We start from the raw sequence: 15,886 nt of genomic DNA on the forward strand, positions 1-15,886 counted from the left end.
TTTAAGACGATTCTAACGAGACCAGCCTCACTCAATTTGGTAAAGAATTTATGAAGATATGATGATTTAATCGAAATCTCGTCGCCGGCGACAAGATGTGGTGGGGGAAGCCGGGGTAAAGGGGGTGGGGGGCAGTGGGGGGGGAAGGGGGTGGGTGGGGTAGTTAGTTATTTTTTTTAATATATAATAATAATATATTTTTAAATTTTTAAATTATTTATATATAATATAAATTAAATAATATGTTGAATTTAGACCTTTTATTTTTTTAAAATCTAACGGTTGAGATTAATTGATTAGATCTAACGATCAATATTTGATCAAAAAAATCCAACGGTCATTAGAATAAGAAATAATATATATTAAGTAAGGGTATAACGGTCATTTTCTAAAAAATTAACACCGTTAGTTGGATTTAACGGAGAGGGGCGATTAAGCTGAGTTTACAAAACACATGGGAGCTTTTAGCCTATTCTGAAAACAGGAAGGTCCTTTTTGCAGACTTTTTAAAACACAGGGGGTTTTATGCATTTTGTCCTTTTTTATTCCTATTGATGTACTATAGTATTTGTGATGCAAATTAATTTGGGTCGAAATCCACTCAATCTCCTTGGTCGAGCGAGCTGGTCCTCCAAGTGGTTCGAAATTGTTACCTCTCCCATACTAGTGATTGGATCCTGAGAAAAAAAGCAAATCGTTAGGCTTGTTGGGGTGGGACTCCAACTAAAATCCTCTGATACTTAAGTCAGTGTTTGGTTCTGATGTCGTAAAACAGGTCGCTTAGCGAACTGTAGAGCTGAAGCGACCAGAAAGTAAAAAGTGATGAAGTCCACTGACCAGAGGTATTTATAGAGAGGAGTTGGTGGTCTGGTTGGTCCAATGCGCGCGCTCCACGTGTCTCGGGTTGACCCGATTCGAACAAAAATGCGTGAATCCTTCTAGAAAACTTGTAATTTCGGATTCTTTTAGAGGCAAAATTGTCTCTCTACGATGAAATAGGGTTTTACCCACATCACAAATATTTGCTAAATCTATTTCTAAAATCTCATAGAGACGTATTGAGGCACTTTATTTCTTTACTACAAAATTTTCATCTCCTATTAATATTGCATTACATGTACATTTATTTTCTATAAAAGGTATCATTAAAAGATCTCTTTAAAACATTTATACCATGTTCTTGTCAATATTCAATTACGAAATGAAGACGCTAACTAAAAAAATTAAAATAATATAATTTCTCGTTCTAATTCTTTTATAATTTATGTGGTGTTTTTTTTTAAATATTTTAAGATATAATATCTATCGTTACAAACTTAAATTTATATTAGAATAATTATATTCAGCTAAATAAATATAATATGAATAATTAAATGGGCAATGGAAGTAAAAAAGAGTCTCTCCACTCATTGATGAATTTGTATAAACACCAAATAATTATCATTGGATAAAGTTTCACTATCTTTGTGATCCAAAAAAGGTTGATATTTTACTTTTTAGACTTTTGTCCTTTTATAGTTAGGATTTTAAAATTTTATAATTATTATCATTATGATATTTAATTTTCATTTCAATATTAGTTGATGAAATATATAAAAATGTTGATAATATTACTTAGTTTGATTTTCAATTATAGTTTTAAATTTTATATTAATTCCCTATGTAATATTTGATTTTTATCCTTATATTTGTCACAAAAAATTACCATTTAAATTACTCCATATTTCAAATTGGTTTCACTTTTGAAATAAGATTTGTTTTTAAAAAGGACAGGTTGAAAAAATATAATAATAATTATTTTATTTTTCCTTTTAAAATTTGATTTCTTATATCAATTATCTCTCAAGTATGTTTGTTGATATATTTCTTGTAATATTCTTTCTACTTAAAATATTAATTTTATTCTATTTTAATTTTTACCTTTTTTTGTCATATAGAAATTTTAGATTTTATAATTAATTCTATAATATTTATTATTCATCCCTAGCTATATATGTATTCTTAAAATGACCAATAGATGATCAAAGGCATGTCGCAGATGTATTGTACTGGAAAAGAGACAGCATAACATGTTTAAGTATCATGTAATCTAACATAAAAAAGTTAAAAGTTCTTTCAATTTTTTTCATTTCTTTTTTTGTATTATATTCCTATTCTATTAAGAGGTATTATTTTTACTCTTAAGTAAATGAATTATATCTAGATATAAACATGTAAACAATAATTAATAAGAGTAAGTACTATAATGTGAAAGTATTTGATATGCATTAATAAGCACATCATTTTACTTAATCACCCCTATAAAAAAATAATAGGGATAATTATATTTTCCTCCCAATGAGGTTTGGTATAATTACACATAAAACCCAAATAATTTGGAAAGTTATATATAGCACGTCTGAAATATGCTTTCGCCTAATATATAAGTCCCTCTATTAGTTAAAATTTCTTGAATTTATTAATTTGTAGATAGAGACACTGGTGGAGATGGCAGTAGTGCTGTGTAATAGTGACGATGATGATGGTGGTGAGTACTATTATAAAAATCTGTAGGACACAGAATGCTAGAGTACGAAAAGTTGGAGCAAACTCTTAAACTGGTGTTTGAGCTTTTGCTCAGAAAAGCTAATGTGAGAAGCTGAAGTAAATATTCCAACATTTCTGCAACTTCAGGTTAGCCATGACCTAAAAATATAGTTTAAAAAATAAAAATTGCAAATGCCCAGCAAATATACCATGGTCAATTACCCATCAACCCCCTAATTCAAATGTAAAAATCTTGAATCATCCCTTCATCTTTCAAATAAAGCTTCAAAAAATATATACTCTTTAACTATCAACAATATAATATAGTTTATTCTAACGCCTCTATAATAACATATATCAGTCTATTTGGACTTCTATTTTGTTCATTTACTTTGTTCAATAAATTAATGTAAGTTAGTAAAATACAATTCAATTGCTTTAAACTTAATAGGATAATAATATTAATTGCATGATAAGTCTTAAGTGACTTAATTATTTATTTATTTTTGAATGACTGGTATATATATACACACGTTTTGCTTTTTGGAAGCCAATAAGGGCATTGCATGCTCTACATCTTGCTCAAGCTCAATTCTTTTCTGTATTGAGGACTCCATAACTCTACAAATAAGCACTGGACAGTGAGTAGTTTGATACAAACCCTCTCTCCGTTGAAAGGGAAGATGTGCAGGAAACTTTTGTTCTCTCACAGAGGCCGTAATAAGGAGTAATCTTCTAGCAGCTCTCGTTCTGATAGTGTGTCATCTTCGTTTTGAGGCGTCCATAGCACCTCAACTGCCTGCATCGCAACAGTTACAAAATCAAACGACGGAAAGAATGTGAAACTAGCAGTACCGAGTGGCGATGTTATATTCTTACCATAATTCTACTTGATGGGATGGATGCAAGCTTTTGGAGAGCTTCTTTCAAGTCCTTGCTGTTATTGATAGAAGGTAGCTTGTGTGCTCCTCCAGCAGCCACCAAAATCGTGATCTGAAATTTTAATGTTTGCAAAAGACGATAGTTAGGAGAAAAGGGCTATGAAGGAGGGCTTGCTGTAAAACACAACTAGCTAGTCCAATCTTAATAGAGCATCGATCAGTAGGAGAAAGTGGGACACATGAGAACTTCAAGTGAAATTTTAGAATCAAAGCTAAGACTAACCGGTTTCATAACTGTGCAAAGATTGGAATTGAGTTTTCATTAGTAACTGCTTCAAGGAGAGAACCCCAAGTGAATCGATGATGAGAAGCAAAAATATGAACAGCACAGCTAGGTGGTAGTTACAAAAAAGAAACTACTTGATGTAAAATGGAAAATGCAGCACCTATTATTCTAATCGAGGCTTGTCTTATGAAAAACATAACAAGATAAACAAAAGGGGTATAAGTGATAAACCTAGCCGTTCTTACAGTAGGCAAACATTTTTTTCCTATCAAGCCAAAGATTTAAAGCTCTGGGAGAAATTTAGCAAATTTATGGATAGAACTGATTGATACTATTTTAAGCATAACAAATGACATAGATCAAACAAGTGAAGATGACATATTTCGTTCTCTTATGTCTGCTACGACTTGATGCCATCTGCAATTGCATATAAGAACAGCCTTTTGATGTGAGAGGCACAAAAGGTGAATAAGAAAGCCTAAATATATTTAGATATTAAGGTTGGCACCGCTGAGTTGGTTTGCAAAGCAGTACTGAAGCAAGAGGCACAGAGGATAAAAGAAACATTTCCATCGAACAGCTATACTCAATCATATATCATAATAGATTTAGACATTTAGTTTTTCCATTATATTGATTAGGACCTTGCACCAACACAAACAAAATAGTTGGGAGACCTTACCACTATGTACTCATTGCTAAATCCACTTGCTCTTGGGACCGTTAAGCTTTGCTTTTTTATGCTGTTGACATTAACAAGTGTCTCTTCATCAAACTTTCCACGTTCTTCAATAGAGAGTTGATTAAATCTTTTTTCCCCTTCTTCCATGCTTTTCTTTACATCAACCTGCATGTTATGAGGCCAGCTTAAAGTAAGTCTAAGGAAACCATGGCCCAAAAGAAGGAACCATTGCATTATCACTAGAAAATATTCTCTGTCGATCTGTGCTAATGGATGGTGATCCGGATGAAATCAAGTACATCACTTGTTCTGTTAATTTTTCTATACTTGAATTTGCATATGGCACATGTACGACCTAACACCATACAGATCAATAATTGGATCAGCCAAAATTTGTATAGCTTCTGAGATATTCTCTACCTATCAATTCAATGTTCCTATCCTAATTCACCTCAGCCACTTAAATGGCCAAAGAAAAATATATACAACAAATGTAACTTAACAATGCTGATTCTCCATGAGAGAACTATAAAAAATTGAATAAGAAAACATTGTTAAAATTACAATAAAGATGAAAACTCTCTACCAAGTACAGTGTGATTATCTTAAAAAAACATGATTCCACAGAATAAACTCAATTAGTTCGAGTACAGATTGGCTCCATGGAAAGGAAATTATGCCTATGTACTCTTTGCAGCTTCTTGTCAGGAACAAGCCGAAAAAGAAAAAACCAAACAAAGAAGAAGAGTTTAACTGCCGAAGTAATTATTTGGATTAAGAGAATATGTGGTAAACTACATGGCAAAGACAAACTATACAATGACCTGATAATCCCAAATGGAAATATCCAAGATAACCAGATCAAATCCCAAATGCTTATCAAGATCAAAGGAATGGGTAGATTAAAAGCAAGAAAAAGTACTGTCAATGTTCTTACTTGATTTGCTTTAATTTTGATAAGCATGTGGGATTTGATCTTGTTTTATTAGATCTGATTCTTGCTAATCATGCGGCTTTACTGAATAGAATGTTGTTGATATGTACAGCCTGATCCCAAATCACAAAGAGATCTTATTTGCAGAAACACAAGCCAAAAACAATAGAATCTAAAATATACCTCTTGTCTATATTACCTAAAAATGACTTGTCTATATTAGATAAGTAGCCTGATTTTCTTGTCATCCCTTGAAACACAATTTCAGAAATTAGATCCGTATATATGCGAACACTAAAACTCAGATGTCAATACTCCAGCAGCCCACTTGTACTATATAATTGATGCAAAATTATGGGACACATAGTAAGATTTCAAATATACATTCCCATAAAAATGAGAGAAGAGACTAAGTTCACAAATGAGTCAACAGCCTTCAAATTCACATTAACATACAGATAGTCCTTCTCCCAAGACAAAATCAAGCCGTTCTGCTATGAGATTAAAGGCATGTCATGTTGGATCCAGATAAAAAAATATTTTATCTATCATAATAGTTCTATATTTATCAGAAATCAGTATGAAAGATAGGATTGTCACACAATCATGATCTGATCAATAATAGAAGGGAGCAGATCCTCATATAGAACAAGGATCCTTATTATCTGTGGCTCAGTATAAATTGATTTAATTTCATTATACAATTCATTGTTCTATGTTTTGAGGGATTCTTATAGACCCTTAATCCCATCCACATACAAATATGGGTGAGAAAAGTCATTTGTAGGAGATCTATTTTGGACCAAGTTTACTATCCCCATTGATATTAATTTCCCAAATAATCATATTGACGCTCCCTTGCAAAATGGAAGGTTATACAGAAACCAACCTCCAATGTTTGAATAATACAACCACCCCAGCCTTCCACTCCGAATCATAAAAAGTCCTAAAACTACAATTTTACCCTCAAACTTTCTAGTCCATTGTTTGACCATTTTTAGAGAAAATACCTTTACAAATGATAGGGGCTTGTTCGAAATTATCATTTGGGGTGTGCATGTAACATTTTACAAAATATTTCAAATAAACTTGTCGAGTAACAAGAACCTATGTTCTTTCTTCTGATTTTACTAGGTTTGACTTATGAAAGAAAGAGGCTGATGACCAATTATAATTAAACCAATTTACCATTTTTCTCATACTTCATCCAATTTCCTTTTATATCTTTTAATTTTCAAAGAACATTTTATTTCTTCATGTTCTTGTAACTGGTTATAATTTATTTAAGATAAATTAGATTTTGCTATCCGAACTATACCCGTTTTTACATATTGGTATCTAAACATTTTTTGTGTCAACTTGCCATATATGATAATTTTTTTACTGGAAAAATATCACATCTTATGCATGTGTGAAAAATATCATATCACATAATCCTTAAACATCATATTTGCACTGCATGTGATTTTTTTTTTACAAAAAACTTAATAGAAAAATAGTTATAAATGACAAAATGCACAATTTCGTAAAGTTGAGATTGTAAGTTGATACAAAAAAATAAGTTAGATACCAAAGTGTAAAAACAGTCATAGTTCGAATGGCAAAATGTAATTAACCCATTTTTTTATTAACTTCCCTTTGCTGCCCATTTTTGTTATAGAGATAAATTTCATCTAACTATTCTATTTAACTAGAAAAATGGGAATGAAATATATATTCAATCCAGTAGATTAATAATTCAGGTTTTTCTAATTATTCTCCACTTTCAAATCAAATATACAAAAATTCAGTTTTCTATTTTTCTTCCCCCTTGTCCAACCCTCACCCACCTATCAAACCCCTTACCCCCCATCTACTCTACACCTTTTGCTTCATTCCCCCTTTTCCCTTGCCCCTCCCACCTCCCCCACCTACCCCATCCCTTTCAGCCTTTCCTTCTTTTTGTCTGTGTATATGCATGTACATAGATATGTCTATGTCAATATATATGTATGTGTCTATATATTTGTGTGTATCTATATATGTCTGCCTGTGCATGCATAGGTATAAGCCTGGAAGTATGTTTATGTATGAAAATATGGTAATCGGGTGTGTGTAGAGATGGAGAAAACAATAATAAGGGTAAAAGTAACTCTACTATTTTCAAATATTTTGGTCAATCTCGTTTTCTTTTTCTTGCCAGTGGACAGTGGAGGGCCCACTATGACATGTCACTCTTTCTCGCAACTACTCTTTACTTACAGGAGCTTTCAATACCATCGTTCAAACATTAGGAGTGCTTTTGTAATTGGACTATTTTGCATGGGATGTATTGTAGTTATACCTTAATTTAGTCCATATTATAACTAGGTATATCCAGTAATAGACTTCATAATGTTTTGGTTTAAATAAATATCCACCCAGGAACTATGCTTACAATCCATTCACCCCCTAAAATATAAACAATAATAAAAATCCCCCTAATAACATTTACCCTAATTTTTAGGATGGGATGCCATTATCATTAACCCTTTTAAATGTGTTCCTTACAACCATTCCTCAAACAAATAATTTGATTATTATAAAGCTTTTTATTTTAAGAAAATACTATTGAAAAAATTATAATTTTTGTAATCAGTATAGAAATGTGTAAAAACTCTATAAGCTTACAATCCTCATACCTTCTATATTTTCTGTTTAATAATTTACATAATACGTCTTTTATGCTGTTATACATCTAAATGTGTATAACCTTTTATAAAATAGTATCAATAATAATTTTTAGAAAAAGATGTGTTTTAGTCCATTGGCATATCAGGGTTTAAAAGAGAAAAAGAAAAATGAAGAGAAGTTGACATGAAAGCAATAAGAAGAGGGAAGAAAGGGAAAGGAAGACAAAAAAAACAGAGAGGAAAAGAGCGTGGAAAAGATGAGATGATGGTGGTGCAGAAAACCACAAAGTCAAGAAGCTGCCTTCTCTAGTCTTCTCTAGTCACGCGTGCCTTTCAATGAGGCACAAGCACAGTCAAGGCTCATGCCTTACTAAAGGGATGCCCCTTCACCTAAAAATGGCACCACGATCAGTGTTGATCCTACGTATGCCAAGGTGCAACCCTCTCTCACTTTCAGTGACTATGAAGAGAGCAAAAGGAGTAGGGAGTGGTGGCCCCCCTGTCCAGTCTGAGACTTTAATTTTCCATATGAGGTGAAAAGAACACCATATTATGAACTTCAAAGGTGCATCTAGATAATACTGAGAACTTTAAGATGTCAAAGAACAAGAAAAATTAATTTCATACATCAAAATTGAAGCCTGAACTTTTGGCTCTAGCTTTAGCTCAACCCAACCAACCACCAGCAATGAATAAATAAAAGAAAGGATCAATGGTTTTAACTTACTGATGAATAGGCGGAGATGCAATAATCGGGATGTCGAAGCAAAGCTAGTACCGTCTCTGCAGCCAAATTAAATTGTTCACCCTTTGCAATTATTTGGAAGAACTAATAGAACTAGCTGAAGAATATTAAAAAACCATGAGAAGCTCTAGTTGGTGCGATATCATTGGAAAAAGACAAGCAATATCAGGATTTTTAAGATCAATTAGAATACACAAAGTACCACACAACACATGCTTTTGCTTCATAACTTCGAGAAGAACTGACCAATAAATAATTACAAGGGAGAGAATCTGGTTGGAATATTATGTCACTGGAATAATCAATTGGCATGATAATCCCATGAGAAGAAGTTATCTTCACCATCACCTATAAGGAGTTCTTCCAATCCAGTGTTTACATCCATATAATCGTGGAGCCCTACTTTAGCAGGTCCAAAAGGTTCATTTTAGTGGACCAGAATTTTGAAAACGCAAATTCTATCTATTGTTATTATGTTACTCTGGCATACAAGATGAACAACCTTGGCTGGAGTGGAGTAAGCAGGACTCGTACAACAACCATAGACAAAGCCAAGATTATCAATGTTGTAACAGCTTGAATAATGGCAATTGGACTAATGCTGGCCCTGACTAATTAGGCATTCAGCAAAGACAACTACTCTAAGCACGATAAAGAGGTGTAACTGTTAAGCACTCAGTTGCATAGTAATTGTGTGATTAGTTGAAGAATAAAAGTTCATATCCCATGTTAAGGAATATGATAATTGTGCAAAATTTGAATATCTAAGTAAGAATGGATCTTAGACTTAAAATTTGTTAGGAGATTGGACTGCTCCAGAAGAGGATTGCTTGCTTTTGCGCAAAACAGGTACAAATGCAAAGAGGACCACATATGCATACGACAGAGGCCATTGAGGTGTTGATGACCAAACATTGATCATCCGTAGAGTGATCCTTATCACAATAATTCATCCCACATCTAAAGGTTTATGTTCCCAGTAGGTGCAGCTGCCTGTGGTCATAAAGGCTTTAACACAAGAAATTGCTGATGGATAGGGTATGAAGCCTAATGATCAAGGACAACTTGAAACTATGCCCAATAGACAGAAGAAAAAACGGGAGAAACTAAAAAAGGGAAAGGAAAGGGAGCATCTTTATTTATGTGGGATCAAATCCCACCAGATTTTAAGTACTTCTAAGAGTTTGACGCAAGACATGGGTGTAATCAATCTCATCTACTGTGAAGATGCATCAAAGTGTTAAGCAGAAAAGTGGCAGACCTTTCTATGTCATGGATACGAAAAGCCTCCGATAAGATATAGGTGGAAGACAGATGTAATTAACATGAGAAATCCATTAAAACCCTGTTTTACCCAAAATCGATTTAAAGATCAATAGAAGCATAACATGTATGTAGCACCCCCAAGTTGAAGCCAGATATACTTATGTATGAAGATGCCATGAGGCCCTTTTTCCCTAAAACAATTAGTTATTTATCAAGTAAATACATGTTTGTTTGTTTATAGAGCGATGGCATCCAAGCAGCAAGCACCTTTACTTCCAATTATTGACATCACCTTCTAATGGTAGTTATTTCTGTTCTATAAAATGTAATTTATCCTCTGTCCAAAATCAGAAATGAAGGTGCAAGGAATGGCCAGACAATTATCTGAAGAGACATGTTACCTGTCAATACGTAGTGTAGACCCTCTGAGGTGGATGTATCTGCTGTTTCGGCAATCCGGTTGAGATCCTTTTGGAGTGATCTCCCCAGGCCCAACAGTCCCACCTTGAACAAACGAAATGCAATACAAAGATGTAAGTAAACAAAAAGCAAAATCGAAGAAAAGAAACAACAAAAATGACATTAATTGAACAGAGGTTTTGACAACAGCACATAGAGTTCTAGGACAATTCATTGTGAAATCAAATTAATAATTTAATAAACCTTACTGAGGTTTTCCAACAGTGCTATAATGATTCTAGAGCAGTAACTCAATAGTGTAAGCCTTTAATCTGCTTACTGTTAATGGATTTAGCATTGAATAAAAATAGAAAAAGAAGAGTGTAAATTTGGAAACTGAGTTCGTTTACTTCATTTCTTTTCGATAGTGTTAATTTCAATTGGAAACTGGGTCCATCTACTTCATTTCCATTTGATACTATTTATGTTCTGCCATTTATCTTTTCAATAGCATTCCTCAAGTAGACATCAATTCTCGAGGCTCGTTGGTATCCTGTTTGTCACTCAATTAAACTTAGGGAGACAGTAAATTGGCAATTGCGCATATCTCTTAACACAATTGCTAAAGAGGAAAGTTCAAAAAATTAAAACTTGATATTGTCGTATCATATGATCTTTTCACTTTTCAGCTTTTAACCCTTCAAATTGTGAATATGCGTAATGTCAATGAAACGACATCTGCAGTTCACAACATCGATGGAGTTGCTCTTATATTCCCCAGTTGTTCTTTAAACTTTAAACAAATTAGATAAAGGTCAAGGCACCTCAATATTGGACCTCCATTGTAGCTAAAGACTAGGATACCTATGTCCTTTGCTTAGCTTCCTAAAGTCAGATTGGGAGAACATCTGTAGAACTCTCAGCTCCATGTGCGAAAATCCATCACAGAAAATGGTTACAACAAGATTTATGCCTGTCATTTACCTTCTCTCAATCAAGTGGTACCAAATAAAATCATTAGAAGTAGTACCTTGAGGAACTGATACTAGTTGCTCTTGTGTATGTTTCTAGAAGGTTCATACTGTTATGTCTTTTTATATCATTTCCTTGTGAGTTGGTTGCTTATTTTTCAAGTCTGTGGCTTGGGATCTTCCATAAATAGTGTTGAATCCCTCTGTCATCCCCTCTGTCACTCATCTAAACAAGTTAGGAGACAATAACCATATCTTGTAACAAAATTGCTAATAGAAAGAAGTCCATAGATACATGACCCTTGAAATCAATGAGCTTTTGGCTCTCAACTTTGGACCTTTCAAATTGTGAGTGTAATGTCAATGACACATCTGCAGGCTGCAACATTGATGGAGGAGCTTTTATATCTCTACTTGTGAACAGAAAATACTCTAAGATGAAATGATAGCACCAAAAGTCACTTTTCTGTTTCTGATCCATATTCTTGCCATCTAAGAAAACCCATTTCCACCCTTTAGTTAGTTCATGTAAGACATGTTATTTGACTAAGAATAGATTATTTCCTCTCCTTCCGGGAACCCCAAAATTCATCAGCACCAACATACTTTCATGGATATGAAACTTCTGTTGGAGCCAAATCTTTTAAAAGGGACTAATCTGCTGATTGAAGCATTGCAGTTAACCTTTTCACCATGAAATTCTATGAACTATATGTGGGTTAACTTTCTGCTTTCTCAAAGCATGATTTCCTGAAAATTGCCAATATCCATTTTCCCTTAGGACTCCAGCCAGCATATAGTATATTCTCACTGGGATTTCCGTTTTAATCATGTAATCTATCTAGGCTGACAGCATCGTTAGAACTCATCTAACCATGCTAAACCCAACAACCATATAACAAAACTATAATCATGCATCAACATTTCTAAACCCAATAACAGTACAAAACCAATTACCAAGAGTCAACAGTAAATATAAACTAAACGATAACTACTATTATGAAATGTTATCAAGTTGTTCACAAAACCGTACCTGCAGCTTGAGCACACTTGTTCTCTCAGTTGCCGTGAGCACACTGCTTTCCGAACCCTCAGACAAGAAGCCCGAAACCAAAATAAATGCAGCAAAGGCAGTCAAAATAAGGAAAAAACTAGACCCAACACCCACAGCAGGGCCAACATAAACCCCACCAAAAGGAGAAGGTGCATAATACGGCACGGAATAGGAGAAAGCAGATCCTGCCCCCGACCTCGGCACGCTGTAATCCCTCGACATTGACGACCGCGAAGAGAATGAATTTCCACCCATCCGTCCCCCAGAAGCAGCCAATGCAGAACACGGATCGTACATCAATAGAAGCCCGACAAGCACGGCAGCTGCCAAAGGTTTTCGCAATGCATTGAGGGCGTTTAGTATGCTTTTGGAGATAATCTCAACTGGGTTTTTCCTATTTTCTATTCTGACAGAACCAAGATTGTTAACAGCTTGACTGGCAGACAAACCATGCCTGCTGCTGCCGCCGGCGTCGTTGGTAAAGAAGCATTTCACGCTGAGCTTTTCGAAACTTCTACGAATCTTGAAATGAGCAAAGGAAGTGTGAGCCGGGAATTGAGGAGATTGATATATTTGGTTTTTCCAATTAAGGCTTGGTTCTTGTAAGAAAAGAATTGAGGCGGCCGCCATGGCTTCCACCTGTTTGATAAATCAAAATACGAATTGATCGGAGAGAGATTAAACGTTGACGATTACTGCGTTGCAGTGAGGGATATCTTGGGTGGAAAAGGAAGTAGCAATGGAAACCAGGAAACTGAAATCGTTGGTCTGGCGCAAAGGCACGGAGGGCGACCCACCCAGTGTGTGGGTTAGAATGAGAGACCCGTAGCTATTTATACAACACGCGGCATCACAGTTGTCACAATTATATCCCAAATATTATAATTTTAGGTCAAATTCTATACAGGGTACCAATGATCCAAAATGAGTAACAACCTTTTTCAGATATCAATCTATCCGACTCATAAGGAAAAAACTTGCATCAGTATCTTAATTCAAATATGGGTTTGATTCACACTCCATGTTCTAAAAAATATTGACCATCCAAAAAGCGCAAAAAGAAAAAACAGAATCTTTGTCGTATTTGTCTAAAAAAATGCATTAAGAAAGATGTATAGAACCTTTTAATGACATAGTATTTTTTCAACTCTCAAAATAGAATCTATTCCAAACATATATGCCAAAGGATCATTATGTCTATCATGCACTATGGTTCATTTATATAAATTATTTTTATTTTATAAAAATTATATATACATTTACTAAAAGTATTAATATTATTTATAAAAAATCACTTGTACAGTTATTTATATAAATTATTTTTATTTTTTAAAAATTATATACATTTACTAAAAGTGTTAATATTATTTATAAAAAAATCAACTTCATATGTGATTTCTGTAACTATGTAGAAGATAAAAATGATTTGTATATATAGATCATAGATGAAAGGTATGTAATTATTTTTAAAATTTATATTGGTATTCAAAATTTTGTCAATGATATTTTGATATTCAAGTAATTATAAATAAATAAATTTATACTTGAGTTTCACTTGTAATGATTTGCAACACCACAAGGTCAAAGGATCTTCAAAAAAAATTCTAATATCAACATAGACTAACCATGCATTAGTACTTTCATGCTTAAGTTACTGAAAAAAGTTAAAAGGAACTTGAATTAAAGTGAGAAAAATGACAAACTATATATATTCATATGGAGTACAAAATATAGCCTCAAAACAGTCTAAAAATCGAGATAAAAATGAAAAAATAAGTGAGAGTTTGAGAGTGAGGGCTGATGTTACCAATTAACTACATAAGACCTCTATTTATAGGCCTGTACAGAGCAGGTTTGGGTGGTTGCAGAATGTCGTACTTTGCTGAAAAACCCTTTGAGTTGGCTATCATCCAAAAAAAATTGTTTGTGATACGGATAAATATTAAAAGAGATGTGACTGCTTTACCAAATCATACCAAGTTTAGCAAGATTTTTGGAAAGCTATATTAGTGGCTTATCAGCTCACCCATCCAATTTGTGCGAATACAAATGAGATCTTTTAGTATGATGTTCTTGATATGTTGGCAAGTTATATGACGTGTCCGTCCAGCTATATGATGACGTGTTTTACCAAGTCATACCAAGAGTTGACTGTTTTACCAAGTCATACCAAGTTTAGCAAGATTTTTGGAAAGCTATTATTAGTGGCTTATCAGCTCACCCATCCAATTTGTGCGAATACAAATGAGATCTTTTAGTATGATGTTCTTGATATGTTGGCAAGCTATATGACGTGTCCGTCCAGCTATATGATGACGTGTTAGCTAAAATGGGCTTGTTTCTTATGCCTACTAGTTTAGTAAAGTAGGAGGTAAACTTGTGGGGCCTTACCTCCCAACTGATGGACAAGCTGCCCCTGGCTAGTTGGGCTGACATGTCTTGCTTGTGGGCTAGTCCATGAAAGGTTTAAGGGGCATCATTGCTCCCCCTCCCCCCACTCCAAGGGTGCAAATTGTAAAGTTGGACTGCTACAGTAGGTATGATATTCTGTAAAATATAAGAGACATTTCATGCTCATCAGCAGGACGAATCCCATTGGGCTTCTTGAGTAATGCTGACAGGATGAAAGACTCCAGTTGGAGAGTCCTACTACCGAATGGACAAGAGTGCGCGGATCTAGGGAATTTTGTAATTGACTTGGCTACTTAAATTTCCTGCTATGCTTTGTTGTTCTTGCAGGTTAGTATAAGTACTTAGCTGAGAAATACCCAATTTATATGCTACGTAAGAATGTTCCCTGCAGGAGTTAGAGTAATGCTAAGTAGGATAAGATAGGGAGGTTTCTCCGTCTCTTGCTAGTATAAATTACACAAGACTAGTTTAACCAGAAAACTAGGCAAATAGGTAAGATAATTCTTAATCCAAGTAAATAGGTCTTTGCTGCTATAAGCCTGTATGTTTAGGCAACCTGTTATAAGACCAGAAATATTGACCTACTTTGCTAACTGATGCATGCGTACTTGTTCCAGTTGCTCCTGTCATTAACGAGGATGATGTGATTTCGTTAGTACCAAATAAAGTATATCTCAAAGTAAATGAGTAAGGATAGAACTCAAGCACTAAGTTAGCGTAAGCAAATTTTATTAGCATTATGCTTAAACATATGTGCCAATAGAAGGCAGCTAAAAGCTGAAGTGAGTGTGTCAACTCATAGCTGCTTGTATGTTGTATATGCCAGCTAGTGATGACTGAGTTGGATGCATACGCTAGCCAGTGGTGGCTCATGTCACTGCCTACACCAGCTGGTGGCAACTTACTTAAGTGCATGCACCAACTAGGGGCGACTTATAGAAGCGTGTGCCCAGCTAGAGGCCACTAATGTAGAAGCATGTGCTAGTTAGGGGCAACTTATTAGGAAGGTGCACTGGTTGGTGGCAGCTTACATAAGTGTGTCTACCAACTAGGGACGACTTATGTAAAAATATGTCTAC

At 34.4% G+C, this 15,886-nt stretch overlaps 1 protein-coding gene across 1 annotated transcript; it reads right to left on the reverse strand.

The window, feature by feature from the left end:
• Window positions 1–2,991: 2,991 nt before the first annotated feature.
• LOC105172258 (myelin-associated oligodendrocyte basic protein) lies at window positions 2,992–13,219 on the reverse strand. Its single transcript, XM_011093632.3, has 6 exons — window positions 12,375–13,219; window positions 10,373–10,475; window positions 8,688–8,743; window positions 4,376–4,540; window positions 3,406–3,519; window positions 2,992–3,325 (listed from the first exon to the last, which is right to left on the reverse strand). Exons 1-6 carry the CDS (start codon window positions 13,023–13,025, stop codon window positions 3,233–3,235), a joined length of 1,182 nt encoding a protein of 393 aa, XP_011091934.1. The 5' UTR covers window positions 13,026–13,219; the 3' UTR covers window positions 2,992–3,232.
• Window positions 13,220–15,886: the final 2,667 nt, after the last annotated feature.

The sequence above is a fragment of the Sesamum indicum genome, linkage group LG10, assembly GCF_026168435.1.
Source record: "Sesamum indicum cultivar Baizhima isolate 11 linkage group LG10, ASM2616843v1, whole genome shotgun sequence".
Lineage (NCBI taxonomy): Eukaryota > Viridiplantae > Streptophyta > Magnoliopsida > Lamiales > Pedaliaceae > Sesamum > Sesamum indicum.